The 14858-nt window shown below is 41.4% G+C and overlaps 1 protein-coding gene across 1 annotated transcript in view; it reads right to left on the bottom strand.

Annotated features, from left to right (window-relative positions):
- The window catches only part of ZZEF1 (zinc finger ZZ-type and EF-hand domain containing 1), a 146815-nt gene that overhangs the window by 21942 nt on the left and 110015 nt on the right, over positions 1 to 14858 (bottom strand). Inside the window, 8 exon segments of the mRNA XM_049782650.1 lie at positions 1560 to 1679; positions 3931 to 4127; positions 5973 to 6105; positions 7697 to 7871; positions 9656 to 9933; positions 10968 to 11107; positions 12477 to 12627; positions 14198 to 14367. Of these exon segments, the coding sequence (XP_049638607.1) occupies positions 1560 to 1679; positions 3931 to 4127; positions 5973 to 6105; positions 7697 to 7871; positions 9656 to 9933; positions 10968 to 11107; positions 12477 to 12627; positions 14198 to 14367 (1364 nt within the window).

The following is a 14858-nucleotide window of genomic DNA, read 5'->3' as shown; positions in this document are numbered from 1 at the left end:
GAATAAGAATTCATTTTTGAGGGGGCTGGTGCTGGGAATTGGGTCACACCCAGCAGTGCTCAGGGGTTACTCCTGGCTCTACGCTCAGAAATTCGAACCACTGTCCTTCTGCATGCAAGGCAAACACCCTATCTTCATGCTATCTCTCCAGCCCTTAGAATAAGAATTTTGGGGGGCGGGGGTTTGGGTCACACCCGGCAGCGCTCAGGGTTCACTCCTGGCTCTACGTTCAGAAATCGTCCCTGGCAGGCACGGGGGACCATGTGGGATGCCGGGATTCAAACCACCATCCTTCTACATAAAAGGCAAACGCCTTACCTCCATGCTATCTTGCCGGCCCCTAGAATAAGAATTCTAATTAAAAATTAGTATAAGGAAATATGTAAAATGCTAGTGGTAGTGGGTGTATAGGGAATGACATGTGTAGGGTATTTTTTTGGGGGGAACACACTCAAGGGTTACTCCTGGCTCTGCATTCAGAAATCGCTCCTGGCAGGCACAGGGGACCATATGGGATGCTGGAACTCGAACCACGTTCCATCCTGAATTGGCTGCGTGCAAGGCAAACGCCCTATTGATGTGTTACCTCTATGGCCCCACTTTTTATTTTTTTCAAAGAAATGTAATGTCAGCAGGAATAGAGCTCAAAGGAGTAACATGGAACAGAAGACACAAATTTCAATTCTCAGCACCACATGTCTTCTGGAATATTAGCAAGGACAGTAGTGCAAGTGGCCCATGCAGTACTATGATGACCTTGCAAGCCCCCAGCACTATAAGGCCCGAGTAGTAACATATGAATGGGCTTGAGATTTGAAGTGACAGGTTCACACAGGTGGGCTGAGTTTATTTATAGGAGAACTACTTGGAGGCCCACCAAAACTAAAAATAAATAAATAAATATTTCCTAAAGAGAAATATCTCAAATATTCTTTAGGTCATCCATTCATGTTTTAGCTTATTTTCCTTAAACTTAACCAAAGCTTCTTGTGGCAAATGCTAGACATTTTTAACTGAGGTCTCTCTGTGGCTAAGAATGGCTGGCTCACCACCTCCAATATAGTAGTAACCTTTCTTGGACTTGAAGCTGGCACTTGGCACAGAAACCACAGGAAACCACAATTAATCTACCATGAGAAATGTAAGGGCCTAGGGAAACAGTAATAAAATGAGAATTATCAACAAAAAGCTACATAAAATAAGCGTAAGTCAGGACAAATTTAGAACATGATTTTAGCTCAAAGGAACTTTGTAGGGAAATAATTCCAAAGCACACTTGACCATGATGCAATGGTTCCTTCCAATGCTTTTATTTTATGATTTTTGGGTGGGCTTTTGGATCATAGCCAGCTGTGCTCGGGATGACTCCTGATGGAGCTGGGGATCCATATGGGGTGCTAGGAAATGAACTCCATGTGGACAAGTTCCCTACATAATGTTCTCACATCAAATTAATTTTCCCTGACATGAAAACAAAGGCATCAAAATATCCCAATTTCTGGAAGGAAAGGCAGAGAGAGTACACAGCTTTAACAGCTGCACAGACAGCAGTGGCTTACTTCCAGGTCACGAGGAGCCATGTTTTTACTGAAGCCAGTTCCTTTGCTGCACTTTTTCACTAAGAGCTTTAGCAAATCAGTTTGAAGGAAGGTAGCATGGGTCTCTTCAAAACCTTGAACCTGACAAACAGAAAAAGAAGGACTTGTCATTGCCTCAGAATGAAGAATATATGTGTCACAAGCCTCTTTCAGAGCTCAGCCTGAGCCCAAACTTAACTTCTGGTGAGAATTCCAGAGTTGATTGGAAGATAAAACTCTGAACCTAGTCTAGTCTAGGTCTGTTCTGCCTTCTGTAATTCCTTCAATCAGCCAATTATTTCTGAAGTATAGTGTATTTTACCTGTTGAGTCCTACAATAACAATTAATTTTTTGGGATCTGGGGATGTGGGTCAAATGACAAAAACAAACTATGTATGTGAGAGGCCTTGAGTCCTTAGCATGTTCCCCTCACCTGCTGCTTTGTTTTCTTTTCTTTTTTTTTCCAGGAAGTATCAGCTTAATTCATACCCTATCCACCACATGTGTGGTCAATCTCAACCATTTATGCATGCTATCCTTAGCTTGCCCTGCGTCTTAGCTTTTCCAGCCATGTCTCCTCCTCTTACCTATCCATGCTGGCAAAGACCTCACCTGCTGCTTTCTAGCACTGCTAGCAGAGGCCTCTAAGTTCCCCCAAGAATTGCCAGAAAAGCCACACATGCCCTCCAAAAACAAAACTGAGGTTTTGTTTGTTTGCTTTGTTTTGTCTATGCTCATGGCTTACTCCTGGGCTCTGTGCTCAGGGGTCATTCTTGGGAGGGCTCAGAGGATATTATGGGGTGCCAGGGAAATCAGGGTTGGCTCTAGTCAAAGTGGTACTTTACTCTCTGCACTCTCAATCCAGCTAAGAAGCTTTCAGCCTTCCAAAAGGGTCTCAACTACTGATCAGTGACTGGCAAGCTCAACCCCACTAATCATAGCTGATATGGTCCTCAGTCTGCTTCTCTTGTCTCACTTCCCTCTTTTTGTTGTAGAGAAATGCTCTACTTAGTTTCCTAAAAGCTAACTCCTTATCTACTACCTCAGTTTTCACCTTCTTAGAAATATTTTTTTGGGGCACATGGTAGTTTTCCTTATAGGTTTCTTACAATTTGGACTGTTTTAGGAGAGCAAATCCTTCCCCTTTTGAAATCCAACATTCAATTCAGTTCTATCTGGCACTAGGTGCTCAGCAAATATTTGCCAAACAAGACATCAAAGACAGAAATGGGCCCTGTTCTTAGAGACTTCATTTTTTTTCTATCCTACTGTAACACAAATGACCAAAATCAATCGTAGATTGCAATAAACCCCATGATTTGTGTGCAAATGTGTGAACCAGAGTTGACATGCTTTCTAGTTCAGGATCTTTGGGGGCCTGAGTCCTCCTATGACCTCCTTTTCAGTGTTGCCATATGTATTGGGATTCACTAACTTTCTGAATGAAATTCTTCATTTATGGTTAATTCTTTTCTTTTAGGAAGATCATTTCCAAATCCCTTCTTACACAATAGTGCCCCTCAAGTAGTAAAAGAATCATGTACCCAAGAGTCAAGATTTCATGCTAATAATGCTCACTCTTCAGCTTGTCTATCCCTGGTCATTCCAACTTCCAAACCATTATTCAAAGTTCTCAGAGGAGACTTGCCCCTCTTTTCTTTCCTTTGTGTGCTCTTATGATGAGTCAGAGGAAAACTGTGATTCAGAAGGAAGTGAGAAATGTTTTGGTCCATTTTCCTTCAAATCTTCTAAAATTATGTGCCTTTCAGAGCAGTGATTTAATTTTTTGTCTGTGGACTGGTGCTAGTAAAAAAATGTTGGAAACCCACTGACTACTCCAGTGATTCTAAATGCCAGTCCGTGGACTAATATGCAGATAGGTACCAGCTTGCAGGTATAAAATCGGTGATGAATGCTACCTTAAAGATAGTAGTACCTAGTTCCATGAAACAGTACTTAAAAAACAGAACTACTGGGAACATTTTTGTTTCTCCCTTGAAGTCAGCTTGTGCAAGGTTCTAAGTATTTATAAAAGTAAGATTCCTTGGTTAGCCATTCATAAAATAAAAGCCTAGTTAATTCCTTGAGGATATTTAATCACAATTAAATTCATTAGAAGGGACTGAAGTGATAGCACAGTGGTAAGGAGTTTTTGCCTTGCATGCGACTAACCCTGGACAGACCCGGGTTCGATCCTCTGAAGGCTCAGGGGATTTCTCAGGAGTGATTTCTGAGCACAGAGCCAGGAATAACCCCTGAGTGCCACCAGGTGTGGCCCAAAAACCAAAACCAAAAAAAAAAAAAAAAAAAACCAACTAAAATTCAATGGTAAATGAAGATGTTCACCATTACCTTTAGTGTTTTATATAATCCTTTGAGGGCCAGGGACAGAACCCAAGTTGCTTCCACAGCTTCAGGACAATGGCTGTCTATGCTGGTTTGTAGAAGATGACTGGCGATAAAGGCAAAATGCTGGGAGTACTTGCTCAACTGGGCCTGAGAGTCACCACATTCCTGTCCTCTTTTTTGAATCAGCTGGTAATCCTTCACTAAAAGTTGTTGCCAACAACCATGATTAGGAAGGGAAAAAAAGAAAAAAAAACAAAAAACAAAAAACCAAAACTCTGGTTAATGCTTTTTGACAGCGAAATACTTCCCCGAAATTGTTTCTTACTGATGTAAGGATTACAAATCCCTCCCCCCCCCAAAAAAAAAAACCAAAAAAACAAATGCCCCTGGCTTCAATCTTTGCCATTTATATAAATTTTTGTGCACAAAAGCACAAAAATAATGCTAAGTTACTGAGGTCATAAAGGTAGTTCAGGGATTAAGATACTTGCCTTCCATTCTACACCTCCCCTGGGTTCAAATCCTGGCACACATTTCCCTAAGCAGAGAGCCAGGAATTTCCATGAGCACTGCCAGGTGTGGCCCAGGATTCTCCTCCCCAAATAAAATAATACTGAGTCATGTATCCATTAAGTAATTGAGAGAGGCATTAACAGTCCAATTACTGTGTACAAGCAGACTCTCCATTAGTATTAAAGGCAATTGTGAAACATAATACACTTGAAAATTTTCACTTACAAGACTAAGAGAAATGAGATTTTCTTTCCTACCTTAAACAACCAGAACAATGAAAAAACATATGAAGTGGTTTGCAATGCTGGGCAATAGTCAGTGCAGGAATGTGATACCTGAGGGAAGGGCCACAAACCAGGTCCAAAAGCAATTATTTGGAAGGCTGCAGATCAGGAAGCAAAAATCCAAGCAGATTCCAGGAGTTTCAATGGATTTGGGAAATCCAGGGACAATTTATGGGACAGAATACAACAAAGAAGCAGAGAGATAATGATGTCCTCTCTAAATAGTTACACAAGTCTTTTACTGAGTGTCGATCTACAGAAGTGTGGGAGGGAGCTATAAAGCATCAATAGGCAGAGTAATGTTGGGGCTTTACACAGAACTAGGAATACTTTAAAAAAAATTTTTTTAGGGGGGCACACCCATTTGACGCCCCGGGGTTACTCCTGGCTATGCACTCAGAAATTGCTCCTGGATTGGAGGAACCATATGGGACGCTGAGGGATCGAATTGCAGTCTGTCCTAGACTAGCGTTTGTAAGGCAGATTCCTTACCTCTAGCGCCATCTCTCCGGCCCCTAGGAATATTTTTTAACCAACAGATAATAGAACAAAGCTTAATTTAAGGTGCTTGCAGAGTTTGGAGTTGGTAAACTAAGTCAAAAGGGCACAAACAGTGTACTGTCAGTGTTCCACTGACAAAACAAAATGAAAAATGTCATGCATACAAATACAACTGCTGATGTTATTTTAAATGCATGTAACCACCTAATTCTACAAAACAGTTAAACTTCCCATTACGAAACAAATGTTGGGGGTACAGGACAGCTGAGTAGAAGAGTGCCTGTCTTGCAAGTGTGAAGCTGTGAGTTCATCTCAACTCCACATGCTCAAGTAGAATCCCAGTGGTTAAAAAAAACGGCTATTTGGGATCCCTGGATACACAGCAAAATGTACAACCCTCAACAAGCACACACAACCAGCGTGTGCAATCCCAAATCATTGCAAATAAAACAGGAGAAACAACAACCAAAAGAGAAGGGGATTAAAACACAAATTACTCCAGCAATGGGGGGAGATTAAATGTTGAGATCAATCTAAGCACCAGAAAAATTAACCACATGCCAAATTCTTTTAAAATTATCCTAAGTCAACTCTATAACTTCAGATAGGAAGAAAAAGCAGTTCAAGGAGTTATAACTTTAATCACAATGGAGCAAGAACCAAGCATCTTTATTAAATTTTAGAGTATGCAATTTAGAGATTATATATATTCTTCCTATTCTTAGAAAAAATAATTATGCAAGGAACCTGTTTTCCTTTTCCGAGTTTTGACATCGACGATTACAGCCCTGTTTTTCTCCGTAAAGTGCTTCAAGATTATTACATTATGTGGTTCATTTGCACTGTCCATGTAAATACAGCGGGTCCCCACACAGAGTACCTAGAATAAAAGAGAGAAATAGGAAAGATAATTTAATAGCACACTGAGACAGGAAAGTGCACTTATCTAGAAATACGTCTAATCTCTTTAGTTTGTGCCTCTTACTTTATCAAGCACTCCAAAAAGGATTCATCTTATCTCTAAGCCAGAACAAAAAAGCCAGACAAAAGCTGGTAAGTACTTGCTAAATAGAGTCATTTTTTCAAAGATGTCTTAGTCTCAGTTGAGAGATTAAAATAATAATTAAATATAAGATCATGACTACCAAGGGCTGAGGAGATAGTACAGTGGGTATGGAGTGTGCTTTGCACATGACCAACTTGGATTTGATCCCCAGCATCACTTTCCATCTCTGGAACACCACGAGAAAGTGATCCCTGAACATGGAGCTTGCAGTAAGTACGCCCTAAACATTGCCAGATGTGACCCCAAAACCAAAAAACCAAGATACATAAAACCATGCTAAAAGACCAAGATGAACAACAAAGTGAAAAAAAATTATATTCTGAAGTTCTTTGTGATTTAATATAGTTACCTATTAATTAAAGTCAATGACTTGTCAAATAATGCAAATTATTAAGTTGTTAAAAATTCAAGTTTAGGGGCCAGTGCGGTGGCGCTAGAGGTTAGGTGTCTGCCTTGCCAGCATTAGCCTAGGACGGACCACGGTTCAATCCCCCGGTGTCCCATATGGTCCCCAAGCCAGGAGCGACTTCTGAGCGCATAGCCAGGAGTAACCCCTGAGCGTCACTGGGTGTGGCCCAAAAACAAAACAAAAAAAAAATAAAATTCAAGTTTAAGGGCATGAGATGGGTTAAGGTCCTAGCTATGTATGTGACCCATCTACTATTGATTCCTGGCATCACATATGGTCTCCTAAACAGTCAGGGGTCATTCCTGAACAGAGTTAGGAACATGCTCTAAGCACCACATGTGGCCCTTGCAAAGTAATTCAAGTTTACAAAACTTCCCATAATCTTAAAAATATATTACTGGGGGCCAGTGAGATGGCGCTAGAGGTAAGGTGTCTGCCTTGCAAGCACTAGCCAAGGAAGGACCGAGACAGCGGTTCGATCCCCTGGTGTCCCATATGGTCCCCCCAAGCCAGGGGCAATTTCTGAGCACTTAGACAGGAGTAACCCCTGAGCATCAAACGGTTTGAAAAAACCAAAAAAAAAAAAAAAAAAAAAAAAAAAAATATATATATATATATATATATATATATATTACTGACTGTAAAGCAAAATATATAATAGAAGAAATACAACTTTTTTTTTTTTTTTGGTTTTTTTTTTTTTTTGGGCCACACCCGGCAGTGCTCAGGGGTTACTCCTGGCTGTCTGCTCAGAAATAGCTCCTGGCATGCACGGGGGACCATATGGGACACCGGGATTCGAACCAACCACCTTAGGTCCTGGATCGGCTGCTTGCAAGGCAAACGCCGCTGTGCTATCTCTCCGGGCCCTTTTTTATTTATTTATTTTTTTTTTGGTCTTTTAGAAGAAATACAACTTTTAAAGATGTATACTGTAGAGACATTTTTGTATGTAGGGAAGATGAGAAGAGGTGCCAAACCTTTAGAGAGATGTACCTGGGGAAAGCCAACCAGCACAAGCAGGGAAAAGATGTTGGTATGCTTCAGCTGGAAAGGCAGCTGCTTGATGCAGTGATTAGTGAAGGTGTCAATGACATCTCGCCACTGTGGGGCATTATTAAGTGATCGTAGGATCTCCGCCATGGAGCATGCCCAGTCCAAACCCACCCGGCTGGAAGACAAGAGGTACATTAGGGGCAATACACGGCTCTAAACTCAACTCTCATCAGAGTTCATAAAAAGGCAGGCACAAATGCATGTCAAAGAGCTATTCAATAATAAGCTTAAAAATATGGAATGATGCAATGGAATGGTAGGGAGAGGAAAAAAATTAGAACTATGATATAGTCAGTCTAGAACTATGTTTAAACACACATATAAAATCACATACATGTGTGCAAACATGGAAACTCACATTCACACAGAGAAACAAATATTAAAACACTAGATAAGGGCCAGAGAGAAAGCACAGCAGTAGGGTGTTTGCCTTGAATGCAGCCGATCTAGGACAGATCCTGGTTTGAATCCCAGCATCCCATATGGTCCCCTGTGCCTGCCAGGAGTGATTTCTGAGTGCAGAGCCAGAAGTAACCCCTGAGCCCTGCCAGGTGTGACCCAAAAACCAACCAACCAACCAATCAACCAACCAAAGAACACTAGATGAATTAAAGTCCTGTTCCCCCATCAATAAAACCCTATTATAGGAGCTGGAATGATAGTACAGTAGATATGGCACTGTCTTGCATGGGGCCAGCCTGAATGCAATCTTTGGCATCCTATATGGTCCCCTAAGTACTGTCAAGAGTAACTCCTGAGTGCAGAGCTAGGAGTAACCCAAGCATTGCTTGGTGAGGCCCCCAAACAAAAAAAAACAACCTTTTATAATATATGAAAATAAATAAATAAAATACCAAATACATTAACATAGTATTCAGGGTGATTTTCCCCAACCCTGATTTCTTTTTTCTTTCTTATTTTTTTTCTTTTTTTGGGCCACACCCGGTGATGCTCAGGGGTTACTCGTGGCTATGTGCTCAGAAATCACTCCTGGCTTGGGGGGCCATCTGGAACACCTGGGGATCGAACCATGGTCTGTCCTATGTCAGCATGTGCAAGGCAAATGCCCTACCACTGTGCTATCACTCCGGCCCATGGTTTTTTTTTTTCATTGAATTTTGCATTGTTACTGTTACTTTTATCATGAAATAGTTTTGTTTTCTTCAACTTAACACCTGTATTTATTGTTTTTAGAAAAAACAAACCATCAGAGAATGGAATCAGCAGATAGATATTTTAATTCAAAATTTATGGGTTTTTTTTCCCTTTTTGGGGTCTACGAGCCACATATGGAGACCATATGGGATGCTGGGGATCAAACCTGGGTCCATCCCGGGTTAGCCACATGCAAGGCAAACACCCTGCTGCTGTGCTATTGCTCCGACCCTGAAATTTAAGTACATTTTAATGTCAGCTAAGAGCACTGCTAATAAAATGAATTCTATTCTCCCCCCCCCCCCAAACAAAAATTAATCAAAAGGGGCCGGAGAGATAGCACAGCAGTAAGGTGTTTGCCTTAGACGCAGAAGGATGGTGGTTCGAATCCCAGCATCCCATATGGTCCCCCTAGCCTGCCAGGAGCAATTTCTGAGCATAGAGCCAGGAGTAACCCCTGAGCGCTGCCGGGTGTGACCAAAAATCCAAAAAAAAAAAAAAAAAAAAACCCAAGAAACAAAAACAAAAAACAAAAAAAAAAGAATTCTATTCTCATAACAATTCCCTGGCAACTGTTCTAAACCATGCTAAAATTAATCAACAACAAGACCTAAAGAAATAAACCCCAGTGCAAAGAAAGTAGCTCAACAGAGGAACAAATACCTTGCCTGTGTCAAGACCCCAGAGTCACAAGTAGGGGAGAATGGGGAGAATGGGGAGAATGGGGAGAATGGGAATGGTTACCTCTCTAGACACACTGCTCCCAGGCTGAAAAGAAGGTGAATAGTTTTCCAGCCATCAATCACTATGGAATTGTCTCCTGCTGCAAACAGGTTGTGTTTGGCTGAAAGAACCTTGATTACTGCAGCATCTACCTCTGATGGTAAAAGGCGGATAATTAACTGGCCAAGAAGACCCAGAGTGAGGTGATAAGTTTCATTTAAGTGGCCAGCATTTGATATGACAACCTGAAACATGAGTGGGAGGACATGCTCCAGATCTATGAGAGGAAGCCTGGGTTCCTGCCAAGAGAAAAGAAAAATCTGTTTAATACATAATCCAGGTAACCACATCAGCTAAACACTCTCACCCTTCATGCATTTTGGGGGAAGGGTCATCCCCTCTAGATTTGCAGGTATCTAGAGGCCATTCCTAGTGATCCTTGGACTATCGGTATAGGACTGATGGCATGGGCCACATACTTGTCACCAATTCTACACCTAGAAGAGACTGGGGGACTATGTGGTGATAGGGATCAAACCTGAAGCCTATGCATTTAAAGCATGCACCTTACCCCTTTGATGATCTCCAGACCCTTCATATATATTAGGTACAATTAACTGATCTTGTGCCAAAGAAACTATACAGAGGTACAACAAATACTACATGCATAATCAGTTGTGAAAAAACATTCTGGAGACCAAAGAATGGGTCTAAGTAGAATCCCATTCCCCAAGCCCTAGCAACTTGGAAATTCTATATCAGTAGCTTCTCTGTCTTTGATTATTCTATTAATTAAATAACTATATGATAAAAAAAAAACTAGGAAATTATCAGACTAGCAAAATGTGAACAGGGTCCAAGAAATAGTCCAAGATAAGAGACTTGCCTTGGGCCCGGAGAGATAGAACAGCGGCGTTTGCCTTGCAAGCAGCCGATCTAGGACCAAAGGTGGTTGGTTCGAATCCCGGTGTCCCATATGGTCCCCCGTGCCTGCCAGGAGCTATTTCTGAGCAGACAGCCAGGAGTAACCCCTGAGCAACGCCTGGTGTGGCCCAAACCCCCCCTTCCCCCCCCCCCAAAAAAAAGAGACTTGCCTTGCACGAGGCTTACCCTGGTTTGCCCTGAGTACCACCAGGAGTAACCCTGAGCACTGTTCCCAAAACCCAAACGAACAAATACAAAGAAAGCTATTTTTTAACTCATAATCCATCCAGTACGGGTACACAAATGACTGTTATCAAGAGTTACTATTAATAGTATATGGCTTCCCCCAATTTTTCCTAGACATAATTTCATCCCTCTTTTATAAAGAAAAAACCATCAATTCTCTTACCGACTTTAAGGGAGGTAACATGGCTGCAAGTAGCCCCAGAACTCTCTTCTGGGAACACTCAGCAAACATTTGCTCAGGGTTTGGTGTAACTGCCTTTTCCTCGATGATCTTCGAAGATGACACTTCTGAATTTTCAGCATCTGAAGTTAAAACATCAGATATGCAGAACTCTAGATATGCAGGCCTCTAGAACTATGCTGACTCCTCTGCAGATGCCCTTTTCTTAATAAGGTCTATTCATATCACTCTTTAAATAAAGAGCCCATCTTCCTACCACCCCTACCCCTTCTCCTGACTTACTCCACTAACATCCTCACTTCTGACCTTACTCCACTTGAGCATGTAACTAACTTTTTTTTTTTTTTTTTTTTTTTTGGTTTTTGGGCCACACCCGGTAACGCTCAGGGGTTACTCCTGGCTATGCACTCAGAAGTTGCTCCTGGCTTGGGGGACCATATGGGACACCGGGGGATCGAACCGCGTTCCGTCCAAGGCTAGCGAAGGCAAGGCAGGCACCTTACCTTTAGCGCCACCGCCCGGCCCCGTAACTAACTTTTTTTATTTTTTGTTTTTGTTTTTTGTTTTGGGTCACACCCAGCAGTACTCAGGGGTTACTCCTGGCTCTGTGCTCAGAAATCACTTCTGGCAGGCTCAGGGGACCATATGGGATGCTGGGATTTGAACTATCGTCCTTCTGCATGCAAGGCATATGCCTTTCCTCCATGCTATCTCTCCAGCCCCCATTTGACCAACTTTTAACATATCAAATCATTAATATTGTTTGCTTATAACCTGACTTCACTTCTATATTGTTTTCAATGATTTATCCCAAGCACATTAATATACTTCAAGAATCTAGAAACGTTTCTAGGACATAGCATGAATGAACTAAATGTGAACCAGGACACCATTTCACAGGGGAATCAGACAGAGGGGATTTTGATGACTTGAATTAATGTGCAGTGTTAGACTATTTTCTGGAACTTATATTTATACTCACTTAGGTATTATTATCAGCCTCTATTTTTAAACTATGTTTTAATTGACTCTCATGAGATAGTTACAAAGCTGCTCAGGTTCTTGCACCTTTACTTTAAGCTCTCTCAGACTTTGAGTTCCATAAAGGTGGAAACTATGCATTTAACTAGGGTTCTGTTTCATCCCCAGAGAGGGCAACATTTGGAAAATATGAGGTACTCATTAGCTATTCACTATCAAAGTAACTTGTTATGGTCAGATAACTTCAATGTCAAAGTAATTTAAGCTTTGACTATTCTATTAATTAAAATATTGAAATTTTTAAGGCCAGAAAAATTTCAAGTCATGCAGTCAGTAAGGAGGAAAAGCAAGCAAAGAGAAGATAACTATTAAAATACTATCAGCCTCATCTGACACAAAACTGAGAAATCATGCTTCTTTGATTGCTAGTAAATTCTAAATTGTATAATGAACAGCTATAGATACATTTTAAGATAAAAGAGACAAAAGCAATTGTTAAATAGTTTTTACCTGGAAGAACTATAGCTGTGTTAACATCTGCAGGTGAATATGAAATTTGACTCTGACATGAAGTTTCCTTTGTTAACAATACACCTTCATCTGCCTTATTTCTCTGCTTACAACCTAAAGAGCTGGCTTCCTTATCAATAACTGCCATTCCCTAAAAAAAAAAAAAAAATTAGTTCATACGATTAAAAACTTTTTTGGTAGTACTTGGAATTAAATCAGGTCTCATGCATATAAAACATATACTTTGGGGCCGGCGAGGTGGCACTAGAGGTAAGGTGTCTGCCTTGCAAGCGCTAGCCAAGGAAGGACCACGGTTTGATCCCCCTGCATCCCATATGCGCCCCCCCCCCCCAAGCCAGGGACAATTTCTGAGCGCTTAGCCAGGAGTAACCCCTGAGCATCAAACGGGTGTGGCCCGGAAAACCAAACAAAAACAAAAACAAAACAAAAAACATATATTTTACTACGAATTTCATCCCCAACCCCTAAAGAACATTTTTTTTTATTTTTGGTTTTGGGACCATGCCCAGGGATGCTGGAGGGCTAATTTTGTATCAGTGTTGAAGGGATAATCATGTGGTGACACGGACTGAAACAAGGCCTCCTGCATTCAAATTGTGTACTTAAAGCCATAAGCTCTAACTATTCAAATACTTCTGAATTCTATCAGAAAATGTCACTCATTTCTTGGGGGCCTGGGCTAGCTTGGCAACAAAGGACCTTCCTTGTAAATGTGAGATGAGTTTGAGCCCAATGATGGTTCCATGTACACAGAGTGTAGTTCCTGTGGTTCTGTTGTCTAGGGCACCTGGCACTGAAAACAGAGTGTGATCTTGGGCACACTGTGTGTGAGCACTTGATTCTATAACAGACTCTATCACAGGTCACACCTGGATTCAGATAGGTTCTTTTATTTTTATAAGAGCATGTAAACTGGAGGCTGGAGAGATAGCATAGTGGTAAGGCATTTGCCTTGCATGCAGAAGGAAGGTGGTTCAAATGCCGGCACCCCATATGGTCTCCCGAGCCTGCTGGGGGCGATTTCTGAGCATAGGGCCAGGAGTAACCCCTAAGCGCAGCCGAGTATAACCCAAAAATAAAAGGAAGGAAGGAAGGAAGGAAGGAAGGAAGGAAGGAAGGAAGGAAGGAAGGAAGGAAGGAAGGAAGGCAGGCAGGCAGGCAGGCAGGCAGGCAGGCAGGCAGGAAGGAAGGAAGGAAGGAAGGAAGGAAGGAAGGAAGGAAGGAAGGAAGGAAGGAAGGAAGGAAGGAAGGAAGGAAGAAAAAAAGAGCATGTAAACTATTGGTATCTATTTGGCAAATAGAATTTAATATCACCTAGTTGTTGGCTGAATATAAAATTAGCAACACATACATAGTAAATTTACCATGGATAAGGATCGAGTCCCTTCAAATGTATATTCTTGTTCAAACCTTATAAAAGCCACCAGAAGTAAAGTAATGGGAGTTCTTAGAATAGGAACTTACTATGACACTGTTTTTCCATATACTTACTGAGAGCATGTGACTCATAACACTTTTGGAATAGGTAGTATCAACACTCCCAATTAGCATATAGGAAAACTGAAAAGGGAGAAATTGTGATAATGTGCCCAAGAACTGGGCTGACCCTGTGCTCTTATCCTATTTGCTCTGTTCTCTTGTGTGAATGGTTTTCTCTGAGAGGTCAACCTGGGCTCTGCAAGAAAAAAATTGGTATTTACATTGCATCTCACAGAAGGGCCTGAGTCTGATGGCTCCTCAGCAGCCTGGACAGTTTTCTTCTCTAGCTGGTCCTCTGATGATCCAGTGGGTACTGTGACTGATGGGGCCTGATTTTCTGAGGTAAAGTCTCCATTTGGCAATAAACCAAGAGGAGCTAGAACTTTAAGACCTATATGGAAAGCAAATCAGAGAATGGTTTAAAAGTTTTATTCTAAGAATATTTACTGTAAATGCTAGTAGTCACTTTGCCACTATATGGAAACATAACTGATATCCATAATGAAGATGAAGAATCTTAATCCTATCAATCTGGACACTCAAAATAACCTCAGTGAAAGTAGCCAGTGAGGGATCTTTGTACCTTATTAACAAGAGAAAAAAATACAACAAATTATATATTTAGAAAGTTATAAATACAGGGGTTCGGAGAAATAGCACAGTGGTAGGGCGTTTATTTGCCTTGCATGCAGCCGACCCAGGATGGACAGTGGTTTGAATCCTGGCATCCCATATGGTCCCCTGAACCTGCCAGGAGCAATTTCTGAGTACAGAGCCAGGAGTAAACCCTGAGGGCCGCTGGGCATGACCCAAATCCCGTCCCCAAAAAAGAAAGTCATAAATGCTAAAGATTTATAGTAGTCTCATCTAATTAATTAATTT

This window comes from Suncus etruscus, chromosome 1, assembly GCF_024139225.1.
Source record: "Suncus etruscus isolate mSunEtr1 chromosome 1, mSunEtr1.pri.cur, whole genome shotgun sequence".
NCBI lineage: Eukaryota > Metazoa > Chordata > Mammalia > Eulipotyphla > Soricidae > Suncus > Suncus etruscus.
Note: the sequence above shows the minus strand (reverse complement) of the source record. Positions and strands in the feature narration are given on the sequence as shown.